This window comes from Danaus plexippus, chromosome 6 (assembly GCF_018135715.1).
Source record: "Danaus plexippus chromosome 6, MEX_DaPlex, whole genome shotgun sequence".
Taxonomy (NCBI): Eukaryota; Metazoa; Arthropoda; class Insecta; order Lepidoptera; family Nymphalidae; genus Danaus; species Danaus plexippus.
This window is the reverse complement of record NC_083540.1, coordinates 8697815-8712612: the sequence shown is the minus strand read 5'-3', so window position 1 is coordinate 8712612 and position 14798 is coordinate 8697815. Positions and strand designations below refer to the sequence as shown.

The window sequence follows — 14798 nt, the reverse complement described above, 5'->3', positions numbered from 1 at the left end:
CTTATGTATTTACCTTGTTTTTTTCTTACGCATTAAATTTTCAAAATTAGTATACATGTAGCAAATAATGTTTCTTAATACATTTATTGTACTGGCAACTCACAAAAACTTGGTAATATTTAAGATTTAAAAACAAAAAAGTGAGTTAAAAGTATAACAATGTGTTTTAAATTGATTTATATAATAAAAAAAAAGATACAAACCTTTTTTGTGGGAAATTACTGTTAGAAGAATGAAACATAGATTCTTTGATAAGTTTATTTGATTTCACTCAGCGAGTAGCGACCCCTTAAATAATAGTATCACCCATATTTAAAATTTTACAAAAAAATCAGATTGTTAGTGAAACTCAGACAACAGATAAGTATTTCTGGTTTGATTTCTATTGAATAGATCATAAAGTGAGGAATCTTAGAATTCATGTTCATTATCAACAACACTACATATTGTTGCTTTAACGACATAAATAAACAAGACATTGTTGCCAGTGGATAAAAATATTTTGTACTTAGCATTATTATTTTTTTTGATTTCATTGTTTTTAACATAAGAATATTTTATTGAACAGAAAAAAAATCTTTTGTTTATTGTCTGTGACCTTTTATTATGCTTCCTCACTCTATGTCTATGACATCTTTATATTAATACAATGATCGTAATAAGAGATACTCAGTGCATTTGTCGGACATGTATTTAAATGCGTTTAATATCGGACATAGAAAGTTTCATACAATTATATATAACTTAAATTAATATTTATTTTCTATTCTAATCTTAGCTTATTTAATTTTTATTTACAGTCTCCATAAACAAAACAACTAAGCTGTTAGCAGTTAACTAGTTACATGACGTGACAACTCCCGTCCACGAGAACGCGAGACGTTGGTCGTTTGGAGAAATAGAATATTTTAAGAAAAATAGTACGGTTCCAATCATTTCTTTGACAATATTAATATTATTATTGGCCTAGCAATTTCGTGTTCAGGATATTTGTCAGATCGACGTTTCAAATGGTCCCTATATTGTATTTGTATGTGCGGTATGTTTATTTTAGTCAGCCTCCAAGCCAGAGTCCAGGAAGTCTTTGAAGTGGAGCGGCACCTCGCGGGGGAACATCCGCAGGAACTGAAACGATTCAAAACAAACGACATACAAACAAGTCTGATGGAAGGGGAAAGTCTACTGGAACGGTCGGTACCTGATTGGTGTAATACAACGAGCTGGGTATAGTGATCTCGTTATATTCTCTCCTGACGGCGTCTATGATGTCCTGCACCGCCTCCTTGGGCGACAGGATCTTCATCAGGGTGGGGAATTTAATCTTGGGGTTCTTGCATAAGCCCGTGTCCACAATGTAAGGACAGATGCAAGTCAGTTTAATCTAGAAAGCAAGGTCATCATTGTAGCTCTATAAAAGTTAAAATATTGCTATAATCTCTTGCAATTTTTGTATACGAAAGTAATGCTATGTACACACGGCCTTGAAATCTGATTACAGCAATATTGACAGATGCCTTGCAAGAAATGTCAGTAACGGTCTATGGATGTTGTAAATAAAATAGTATTTGGGCGTCAAAATTGCTCAGTCGAGGAACAAATAGAATCGGTTTCCTTGCGAAAGACTTTAGACCGGTGCGTAATTATAGTCTCGCTGTTCATAGAGCATGGTAATATATAGCGATTTAGTCTTAACAGGTACAAAGAGTCTCAGGAAGTATGAGAATAATTATCTACTATATAATCACTTACTCCGCTGAAGTCTCTGGGATCCTCCCTTAATTCCTCATACACGGCCTCCATCATTCCTCTCACGGCGAACTTTGTACCGCAATAGGGCACCAGATTCCTGAGTCCAAGCACCCCCGCCATAGAGGACATCGCCACTATATGTCCGTGGTTCCTCTCCATCATTGATGGAAGAAAAGCTTGGAAGAGCTGCACCAAGAATACGTCGATCATAACTATCGTGTCCCAATTATGTATCTATAGCTAATGTTTTAGGTATACTTACATAAACTAAAGATATACAGACACTATACATATATATATATATATATATATATATATATATATATATATATATATATATATTTCTTTGCATGTAATCTATCACGCCTAGCAATAATGTACGCTCAGTTAAAGTTAAAGCGTCTACGCCGTGTTCGTTTATTTAATAAATCGACCAGAGATGTAGAGATTATTATGAACCATAACTTACCCAGATGTGGGCGAGACAGTTGACCTCAAAGGTAGCCCTAATTTCTTTCTCCGTCTGTTTGAGGAGCGGCTTGCAAGGCATGATGCCAGCGTTGTTCACGAGGATCGACACCTCGCCTACCTCCTTGCGGATTTTTTCTGCCATTTCATTGATGGCTGACCGGTTGGTTACGTCACATCTAATGGAGAAAGGTTTGGAAAGCTTGTTCGGGATAATCACTATACACGACGTATTGAAAGTTTCGATGTAGGAAACGCGATATCGACGATAGTGACGTCATAACCAGATGATTCAATTACAGGCTCAGTATGAAGTATAGTTAGGAAGTCATTGCTTGTGCGGAACAAGACTTCCATATACATATGTATATTAAAAAATCATTTTTAAAATGTTGTTAACATAAGAATATGCCTTTAACAAAATAAATAGTTTTTGTGTCCTGCGTAAATACTGTTAGTAGTTTTATTTTGCAACAGGAAGTATAATACAAGTGTAAAAATAAACATTTCCATTATTAAGATTATAAACTTTATACTACTGTGATGGATATGCAGCGTTTTATGCAATCAGTCAGAGTCACTAGTGTGGCTTATATAAAATGAGTAATATATTACAACTTACAGATAGCTATGTGCTTGGCCCTTGTTTTCCTTGACCATATTCACTGTCTCCTCGTTGCTGGTGGGATTGATGTCCACACATACCACTATACTGCCGAGCTTCGCGAAGCTGAGTGCCATCTCCCGGCCCATACCATGACCAGCGCCAGTGATCTGTCAGATTTAATGTTTTGGTCTTGAAAGGTCAAACAAACTGAATTTTAATATTCAGTAACGGTTTCAAAAATTAATATCAATTAATTTAGAAAAAAAAGCAGTATCTTATCAGTATAGGACACATTTGTAAATATCTAGAATAAATAATTTATAAATAAAAAATAGTAACTTATAATCGTCCAGACATTTTCCATAAAATCCCTCATCATGACCAAATATAAATGGGAATTCCTGCTATATTTGCAATAAGGAATATTTATTTTATATTCATATATGTAGAACGGAATGAAAAAAACTTTCAGTAACATAAAGCAGACTCCTTACCAGTACAATCTCTCCCTTGACACTCTTAGGTTCGTTAGGCACAAAGAACTTGTACATTCGGTAGAACCAAGTGGCGTACATCTTGATAATGAGAACGATCACCTCCAGAGTCACTACCACGCCTTCGTAGATCTTCATGCCGATACCTTGCTCGTCAGTCCTTTAGAGATAGGGTTATAAGTGTCAGCAATGCAAAAATGGAATGGGAAACTTATGTACTTATATAAACCTGATATATAATTTAAAAATGGCTTAAAACTAACAAACGAATGCAGATTTTCGTGACTTTGTGACTGACTCTAAAAGAACTTCCTTTCTTTATATTTGAGATATTTTTTTCTTTCGTTTTGGTAGCCTTATACCGCGACTTAATAGACTCGTGGTATAATTAAACGGTTTTTTCCATTGTTTATTTTGATCGCTTATATTGCTCGACTCAGTTATGTGTGCAGCTAAATGAAGTCTACCGTGATTAGTTTACTTCAGTTTATAGGAAAAAAAATTATTGCAGTAAATTCTGATCAAATAAACTTTATAATGAACCTGAATGAAATGACGTCAGAGAAGGGAATGATATTTTTAAAAGAGAGATAGGAAAATGACGCATTTTGATTCCTTGGGACAGAGGAAAGGAACAAAAAAATTATAATATTCAAATTATATTCAAAAATACGATTTTTATGTTCAAAAAATACTATATTTGTGTATAGTGAGTTGGTTCATTAACTTGAAGATTCCTTTTAAAAATATATCACAATTGATATTATCAGAACAACTCAACGGTGGAGTCAAATAAGTCTCTGGGAGGTAGATCTAGCGGATAGCGTCGGAAGCAGCTAAAATAGAAATCCCAGAAGTTAGGAGGCTGATATAATGTTCATCAAAATTAGGTTTTGCGTCGTATTTTATGTACTATTATTACTAATTCCTTTATGCATTTTGGAAGACAAAACACCCGTTTAAATTTTTAAATGTTGTTCTGTATTAAGAAAGGCTTTGATGTTATCAATTTGTCTAACCACATTTTAGAAGTATATTATGACTTTATTACTTAGATGTATTGTTTCTGGTTGATATATAATTTAATAATCAACCTTCGTTTAACGGCGTCCTACATTCAGATAGCTAAGAGCAAAAACTGACATCAATAAAGCGAGTATAATATAAAAAATAGAAGATTTCATTTAAGATTGTTTGTCTAATTTTGTCAGTTAGTGATATCGAGTATTTTGAAACATAATAAATAATAAATAATAAAAAAATATCAAAATGTTTGTGAATATTTAAACTAATTTGTTATCTATCACCCTTTACTTTACTATCTATCATTAGAAATTAGAAAACGTTTTTTTTTAAATTACAAGCATTTAAAGATTATACTTGGTTGCGGAATATTACTCTTTTATTTAGTGACGAATAAAAACATATTGAGATCTTTGAAGATATACTGAATACATGTGTCATGTAATTCAAATACTTTAAAAAGGTGTTAATTGGGAACGCAGAAGTTAAGATACAAAATAAAAAATATTAGTGTTATGAGAAACTATATAATAAATAAAAACAGTATGCAAAAACTGTATCTAGAACTTTCCATCGCAGAGTGGATGCTATCAATCAGAATTATTAACTGACAAATCGTTCCCATCGTCACTACGACCTATTTGTATACGAATATTTACAGCTGGCAACAAAACATGAGGAATTAAACTCGATTCAACGATGACGTAGAGGTTACCAAAAAAAACTTCGTAACACGTGATAGGAGATTAAATTAGCGAGCGACCTTCAACATAATTTGTAAATTCGTTTATAGCGGTAGAGAACAATAGGTAAATGCATATAATTAATCATAATTTACATTTATATTTTTTTATAAATGTCATCGAATCCTAACTACCACAACTATGTAGAGCTCGTGTTTTTTCCGCCATCTTGTGTTGCAACGGTTTATTCCGCAATCTTCACGAGAATCATGGTCCAGGAAACGCCTTGACGTATCACTTACAAAACACAGGTTATCCGGCTTATCGGCGTATAATTTATTCAGTTTAATATTGTAAAATATAAAACTGATCTATTAATTATTATGTATAAATAAATAAATATCTGTTTAATTGTTATTTCAACTTCCACGTCTGTCACTTCTTGGTTGATAAGATTTTTACTTAAACATATTTACTGCGCTTGAAGCAAATAATAGAATTTTATTTACCACTCAAATTTATTAAAAGTCTGTCTGTGTATCCAATTTATATTAACTATTCATTGACATTATATAATATATAGAAGTTTTTGCGCATTTATTGGGTATAGACTAACTTATTACATCTTCTTCCGTATGTTTTGAAACGTAAAGATGTTTCTCTCGTGTATTATTATTTGATACATATATATTATGGTGCTATAAGAGCAACCCTGATTCACTTTGAATCAGTATACTTGCATGATAGTTGAATGAAAAACGGGAAACGTCTCGTATGTAAGTACGTTACGAACACTTTGTTAGAATACACATTTATAATCTGTGTTCCATAAAAAAGGTGTTGAATTAATATAATTAGGCTTTTTGCCCAGTTCTTTATCCAGCAATAATTGTGTCTGGCTCATTTAATCATATAATGTGAATCGACTGTCAGCCAGTCAGGCCGGTTCACTTGAATTCCTGATTCGCTTGTTGTCTACGCAACAATTGTCTCATGACTTGATACACTATCAACAACATAGCCGCTATAATAAGAGATACTTAACATCCGTTTGGACATTAAATTTTTATTAATAGTATGCTTGATACAGGATGCAATAACTATATCTCTGGACACAACTAACGCGTTTAACATAAGTACAAGGAAACGGGTAATTTCCTTAATGAAATGCCATTATAGAGAAAAATATATAATTAGTACATGGTATTCATGAGGACCTTGAACATGATGCCTTCGATATTAATACCATCTGACCCACACACTCATCTCGTCTCTAAGGACCGGTTACTTAGATCAATACAGAGCTATCTGGATACACTAGTATAGTTCCGGAGAAAAAAGTTTCAATATAAAGGTAAATTTTCGCTTTCGATTAAATTCAATCTATTCATTAAATTCTATCTCTTAATTAATTATCTTAATGAAATTTAAATTTTAAAATACAATTACTCAAACCGATATTTTATTTTTGAACGTTCAATTAGGGTTAAATATGTCCCTAGAATTATTAAAAAAAAACAACGATTATATTCGAAGATATTATTGAAAGAACTCTTTTCTTATTATAAAAACCTAGAAGACTTTCAAATGACCTTTGTTATAATGAAGTCTATGTGGGGCGAAAAAACTACATTGGTAGCAAAATATGATAACGCAAGCGACGCGACGTTAGAACTACCCTCAGTTATACTAAGATATTAAATCTGACAAAAAAATTTTTATATGTATATATATAATGACCTTTCCAAAAAAAAATTAATTTGTTGATGTTTTTTTTTTGTTTCAATTCCATGATTATGAGGTCATTCCCTCGTAAATTATAATATAAAAATATTAATGTATTCAAAAATAATTATTAATTGTCTGCGAAACATTGAACCCTGTAAAAACATAACGATGTCCACAAAAAGTTACAAACCAGAATTCCGTGTTTTATTTCTTACGTATAATTAAATAAGATAACCGGTTCGCTATCCTGAACTATAATGAAGTTATTAATTAGGTAAACATGTTTATGTATATTTTTTTATTAATTTAGATTAATTAAGAAAAACGACCATTTATATTAAATCTAACTATGCTGAAGTTTTTTTTTTTATTTCATTATATTTGAGTATAGTCTGTGGTGTGCACATAAAAATTAAAAAAAAATATTTTAGTTAAATGAAAAAAAGTTTTTCGGATACTATGGTCCCTTTATTAATTTATATCTAGACAATCCAGACATGTCGGCTACTTTACCGCGACGATCACGGACAGACGAGATAGTGTGTTAGTCTCAGAGAAACATTCAGACATCATTAAGTGTAGTGTATAAGAGCCTTTAAATCGTAATATTACGAGAGCACCAAAGTTTCATTCCTAAAGACTATTCATAAACTTTAATCGATTTTATCGTACATAATTGTTAACATAATTTTAACTACATCAATGCACCAGCAATGTTCTTCCGTAGTTAATAGTTATTTTCATGAAATAATAATAATAAAGACACTGTGAATTTTCTACAGATGGCAACACTGAGAATGGTGTGGATTTACGAGATATCATATTAAAATATAACAAAGAATATCTTTATATGTATGTATTTTGTAGATGAATTGCGTAAAACAAACAAAAAAATTTATGTATTTTTTTTTTGTTTAAGTAACAATCATTACATAAATTACTCCACCACAGGAATGTTCTTAATTATAGTATTTATCACTAGAAATAAAATAAAATATTCTTCATACTAACGTAGAATAATGGTTTATGTTGTTTAATGTCATCGTTGTTGGTAATTATAAAATAAAGTATTATTTAATTACTCGTATCCTATGATTATCTGAACTATAAACTGTGTAGAAATTGTACGTTTTTTCCACAATTACTAATTCAAGAAATTCAATGTAATAAAAATATTTGAATATCATACATAGATTTTTATACGACCACCTAAAATTTTTAATAACCACCAACATCACAGAACTAACAATATTTTTTTTTATTTTTTTGAATTATGAACGATATTAAGGATATTTATACACGAATTAAATGCGGGCCATTAAAACTCTCACTCAGAGCACAGTTTCATTCTTCCCGGCTTGCACCATGGCCACGTTCGGCTTCATCACTAAACCCTCTATCACCGTCTACCGCCACGCAACACTTTCACTAATGCAACAAAGTTGTATAATCGAAGGAAAAGTTTCAAAATAAGACGTCCTTATTGTGTATCCTTGCCTAAATCCGTTATTTAGTACAAACATGCCAAGCTGTATACTGTATGCTATTGCTTCATTACTTTGTAAATTAAAAACTATTTCGTATAACATCTTCCTAGTGTAACAGTCATATTTTTTGCGGAAAAACATTTATGTAAATAATACACATTACAAGCTATGAATTAATTTTTAAATAATATGAAGTCACAGAGAAAATGAACGCATTAAAACGACATTATAACAATGAAGCATAAAAAGCGTTGATAGTACAACAGTAACAAACACGTTTTAGGTCACACAAGTTCGTTTCCCCGTTGATAAAGGTTGTTTATATAATGCCGGTGTAAGGCGTCGGTTTGTCCATGTCGCGTAACAGCTGACACGCAAACTTAGAAAATTACACTCCAGACTGGTTGGACATGACGCCACCTTCCTATCCTTGGGTGGAACTTCAATGTCATGTGATGAACGATTCCAAATAAGGAAGTTCTCGATTTGCTCTTAATGAACCTATTTTTATTTATTTTCTAGTATTTTTTTTATTATATAGCGACGTACAAGACGCTAAGTTTTATATACCATCTAACATTATAGGAATAGTTGTAATTATTTGTGATGTTTTTCTATATTGCTACATAAAACAGTCATTATGTAATTAATTTCCTATGTTGCGACATAATTAAGACTAGCACAAAGCGCTACATGTTTTATGTACCCGGCGCCTGATGTGATGTGAGCTGTCTTTTGCGCAACATTTATTCCGCTCATTTGATTATCACGGAATTATGACGTCACAGACTAGACGGATCGCGATCTACCCTAAAAATGTTTGCTTTGTTGTTTCTCCCGATGTTTCTAATAGAATATGTAAATAGTGTATATATAATATTGCCTACCGATTCTCAGTTTGTTGTTGATTTTTTACATGATGATGATTATGTGCAAGATAGATTCGCTGACCTAAAGATCCCTTGTGCTTTGAAAACGTAACTTAAAACTGCTGTACTGTAATGACATAAAATTATTTTTACGTGAAACTAATACAATTTTTTTTGTAATAAAATATCCAGTACCTACGTAGATAATATCATTCAATATGGCTTACGATAAATAAGAGTACTGTGGCAGTATAATTACATTTAAACAGAACAATGGCATAATAACTGTTGTATCTTACGTTAATTACTACAAGTGTTATACACTTATAGTAATCAACGTTGATTATTGAATTATTTGTCATTTTTGTTATACAAAATACAGACAATTATGTCGGTTTTTATAAAATGAATTTCATTAAATCTATGCACATTATAATATCAATATATATTAAAAAATAAAAACAGGATTTAAACAGCAAGAGTTAGATTAAAAAAAAAATCTCGACGTCTCGATTACTTTACATCAACCCACGTTGTTTGTTGATAAATAAGTCGTAATGACTCGGTTAATAAAATCCGAAAACAATTTCATTTTAAACGTGTATTATGAAATTCTCAACCATATTTTTCTCTATATTTTGTTCTGTACAAAATATTGAAAAATATTCACAACTTTATTACTATTACGGACGTGTAAATTAATATGGCACGTGATAAAAACACAACTAAATGGACACTTTAAACACAAAATACAACACAATGTTGGGTCTATATATTAACGACCAATTAATACTTAAAAACCTTTTAAACCGGAATTAATTTTTTGTTTGTTAAATACAAAAAAAAAGACATTACTTTTTTTAAATCGATAGCTAAAAATACCTACTTGGTTTGTACCCTGTGTGGGAACACAAAGTGCTATGAGGATAGTTCTATGACGAGAAAAACTGTTACTTATATTCAAGGTCTAAAAAATCCAGCTACAAATCATACATTATTATTTTTTTGTTACATAAATTTAATCGTTTCACTTTCATTGAAACGTGCAAGTAAATTGAGGGACTATATCATAATACGTGTTCGTCGGGATGATACGACTAATAATTTAAAAAGCATTTAGTTATTAAAACAATTATCAAAACATTACGAGACAATGTATTTCGATCGAAACTTTATTATATATATATTTATATATTAATTCCGTTCAATTCATTTGTATATGTATATTGCACCGCTCTAGCCAGCCTCACATAGCTGTTCTACTGACATGGCTCAGCGCTTCCCATTATATACAATTATCAAACACAATAACACTAGAAGTAAATATAATTTAAAGTTGTAAATGACAAAAAACATAATATATACCCTTGAACCGGGTAATAGGTCCTCTCCAATACGATCACGTATAAGGTTAATAGCGGACACGTGACGTTGCAGCTTGAGTAACTGCGCGTGCGCATGTACACATATAGGCTTATATAGAGATTTTACTAGAACTATCATTGACCTTGGGATTAGTGACCTCTCTGTGAGCTTTTCTCGTTGCATACACAGAATTAAAATTTAAAACACAGTTTTATTAAAAATACAATAATATTCAAGTATGTAATACAATAGCCAATTAAAAATATGTAATAATTTTCAGTTCCTCAGCTCATATTTGGATACCTACTTAGGTTGAGTATGCTAAAGATTTATGCCCTTCGACTTTGCCGCAAACGAAAAGGCAGCCCACTAAACTTTATCACGGAACGTGTCGAAGCTAAGGCATATCAAGAACAGTATAATAAAAAAAAAATATATAATTCTCTTACAGAAACAAAAACTAATATGCTTCGTCACTACAAATGTCGTAAAATATTTACTGTAATTATATATCTAAATTGCATACTTAATTATTGCAGTAAATTCATTAATATGGTGTACTAATGTGGTACACAAATAAAAAATGTTGATTACTATGGTAACAGTCAGTCTATCTTTCATACAAGTCTTTAAAAGTAAATTAATATCGTAGTACTATCTAATACTGTGGATATTTCTATTCTAACTTCGAATAACTATGTGTATAATTTTTTTTTAATAACCATTTTATTTATTACAGGTTATATAATATAAATCTATATCAGATTGCCGCGTAAACAAAAAGCAAGTTTTTATAAGTTTGAACCCCTGTAAACTTCAATGACGATTGTTTGTAAATTTTTTAAATCATACAATATTCATATAAAATTTCGATGTGCGTAAATGAATTGTTTTAGTAGAATAATGGATAATTATAACTCGGAGGAAGCTACACCGACATTCACCTTGAAATCGAAACGTGAGATATCATTTTATATTCGCTAATTCGCTTTACGTCTGTGAATTTGTTTGATCTTTAAAATAAAAACCGGTTTTAGTTGGAATCTGATACGGCGCGAACAAGTTTGACAGTTCGAAAGACGTCAGACTGTCACAGACTAGCAATCATATATGTGTATATGAATATTTATGCTGAATAAAAAACATCGTATTTTATACTGTCGCCATTAAATCAGTTGATACAAATATGGTTAGTCATATTTAAAGCAAAAAATATTTTAGGTTTATACAGTTATAATAAAAATAAGATTAAGACGTACCAAGGTGCTTTCGCTAGTATGTTTTGACTGTCGCCGTTTTTCTGTATACTCGTCGCCATGGCTACCTGAAAAAAATATTTTTTAAAGTAGGTAATCAAAATGCATCTTTATTTTTTACCGATAATTATAAATTCGATTAATACATCTATAAAAGTTGCAGAGAATGATTGAATTTGATTAAAAATCGTTGGTATTATTTTAAGGTACAAATTAATTATCGTGATTTCAAATATTTAAATTTAGAAAAAAAAAAATTTAAATTTTTAGATTTTATTGCAGTATTTGATTAGTTGGTGGACAGGATATTCTTCAAAAAGATATATTTATATATTTGCTTCTTCATATGCATTACAAGAATTAAAAATACATTTCGCTAGTTATAACTACTTTACTACTTTATTAATTTTTCATAAAATATGTAAAAATATTTAATTACTAAGAAATAAAAAATTACTTCTCAACAAATAGCATATGTATATATTTAAGACGCTAAAACATCAGAAACTTTCAAATACATTTCCTCTATTGTGGAACTTAAGTTTCGTTAACAATTTTCTATACTCGTTTCATAACACAATTATTGCGATCATACGAAATGAAAAATTATTAGGAATAAAATTATCGCGGTGTCTTTAAACGATTAAAATTAAATGATAAAAACACAGTATATGTATTTACTATATATGTATAACGTAGTTTAATTTTAAAGATATATTTAATAATCACAGCAGTGCAAACTTACTTTTTAATATATAATAAAATTAATTAAAACACTGAATATAAATACAAATACTGCAAGTTCGCATTGGCGACGCGACTTCTCAGCGACGTACACCGCGGCTGACTGTTCGAATTCGAAATTCGCGATGCGTTCAGTAATTGGGTCGGAGCGACCATTGAGAAGTATTAACTTTATACAGCTCGTGTGAATCACTTAAAACTTGTTTGTATTTTAGAATAAGTATTTTATCACTATTCACCAAGTTGTAAACGATAAGGAAATAAATCGCCATTTTTATCTTTTAGGTATTTATGTAAAATTATAAAAAAATACTTTCGTTTGACCTTCCAATTAATTAAACAAGTGTAATGTAATGGTATAATTATGCTATTATCATTAAAATAGTTAGATATAATTGACAGAGCGGCCTGAAGAAGAAGACTAGGAAGTTGCATTATGTAATCAGATTTTATTATTATTTTTTATTTTATATATTTGAATATTAATTGAAAAATTTGGCTAATATTTGTTTTAATGCAAAAATATTTTTTTTACTATTATTTATACTTAAATGTTGTTGCTATATTCATGGAAACCACTTTTAGTTCCTACTTTTCCTTTTATGATTATATATTTAAACGGAAAACAAATACAGGATGTAATAATTTCTGTTAATATAACGTTATTAAAGACTTAATTGGAATTTTATCATATTTATATTTAGTTGGTAAAACATTGTTACGTTCCTCATTGTAAATGGAAATAATAATATATATCAAAATAGTTTTTTAATTAATAATAGAGAATAAAAAAATATTTTCAATAAAATCATACATTCATAGACTCATTCAATCAAATACGTGTTAATGTTCTTTATATTTATTATCTTGGAATTAAAATCTTGGGCTGTTTCATTCATACATTAATAATATTATATATACATTGTTAGACGATACCTTTAATTCGGAACTTTCACATATGAATATATCTAATATTTATGCTTAACCTGTCCTTTTATATTTTTTATGAAGGGCTTAAATTTTTTGCTACATACCTATGTTTTTACTACAAAGTGCTCAGATTTTTGAACGGAAAACTGTCATCGTTCCTTGTGTGACAATGCAAACTTGTTATGAACACACTGATTTCCGTATACGATTGAAAAGATTGATCGAATAATATTAAATAGTGATTTTGAATATTATAATATTATGTGGTCATAAGCCTTATGTTATTTAAGAGTTACATGTTTTATATTTTAAACGAATTTCCTGTTATTTATTTATGTTCTTTTTATTCCTAAATCGTTTGAATTTGTTTGTTTTGAGATATCTAAGAGTAATTAATTAATTTCCAGGATTAGATCAAAAATGTTTACGCTTAGCATTTCTACATTTAGAGATTGGAACCCAAACATATAAGGCGATGATTTGTCACGAATTAAAATCTTTTAAAATAGTCATCTTTTATTTTGGAATTGCATTTTGTTTGAGGTAAGTAAAACCTACAATAATACTACTTATCAAATTGGCAACATAAACACTTGTCGAATTTTAATATTGAAACGATATTATAAAGGAGTTGCGAGGTATGTTAGTATTCTCCGATTAGCATCAGACTACTTCGACGATGAGAGCTTCTCGGCATGCCATGGATTCACCGTCCGGGTGCGGGGTCTATCGCTTTGCAGGGAGAAGAGCTTCCACAGTGCCTGGGACTTGCGATCGCGGAGTAGGTTTAAGGGGCCCCTGTCTAACGCGGTTAAACGCTCACTTCCACCGTCCAAGCTCCTCTCAACCTAAGCAAATTTGGAACGAACTTACAGACGCGGCCTTCGAAGTACGTTCTAAGAACTAATTGATGTTAGTTCTGGGCAGGCCTAAGTTTTTTTTTAGATTTCAGAGAGATTTCGCTGTAACACCTCTCGCTCCCACTTAACCGCGTACAAATCTACGACGAACCTATTCTTAGTGAGTTCGTTAGTGAGCTCGTAATACTTGTTGACCTTCATGGCATAGTCTTTTGGGATGTTTGTTTCCCAAGAAATCGCAAGCTCTATTATCACAGCGCGATTAAAATTCGCGAATACACAAATACGTCTGGTCAGGAGGCCGACGCACAAATATACCCTAGGATTTAATATTGTTTCTCATACGTATTCATTATTATAGTCCAATCCGAAGCCGCTTTAAGGATAAAGTAAGATTCGACGTTTGATTTTATAGCCCTTGTGACTTCTCTCACAAAACCTATTGATCGCTCGTTTGTAGTTATTTCCCTTTGCGCCCTGGCTACCGAAAGACTAAACGCTTTACGTATGATTTCTAAAACCCTGTCGTGACGAC

At 30.9% G+C, this 14798-nt stretch overlaps 1 protein-coding gene across 2 annotated transcripts; it reads right to left on the bottom strand.

Moving 5' to 3' along the window:
- Positions 1–244: 244 nt before the first annotated feature.
- On the bottom strand, positions 245–12616 carry LOC116778937 (17-beta-hydroxysteroid dehydrogenase 13-like). Of its 2 annotated transcripts, none has more exons than XM_032673036.2 (8): positions 12475–12616; positions 11733–11797; positions 3319–3478; positions 2840–2991; positions 2219–2396; positions 1750–1935; positions 1199–1381; positions 245–1125 (listed from the first exon to the last, which is right to left on the bottom strand). In XM_032673036.2, exons 2-8 carry the CDS (start codon positions 11789–11791, stop codon positions 1051–1053), a joined length of 993 nt encoding a protein of 330 aa, XP_032528927.1. In that variant the 5' UTR covers positions 11792–11797; positions 12475–12616; the 3' UTR covers positions 245–1050. The 2 variants fall into 2 exon arrangements, with proteins under 2 accessions (XP_032528927.1, XP_061385650.1); XM_061529666.1 differs by having other exon boundaries at positions 11733–11793; positions 12471–12576.
- Between the last annotated feature and the right edge of the window lie 2182 nt (positions 12617–14798).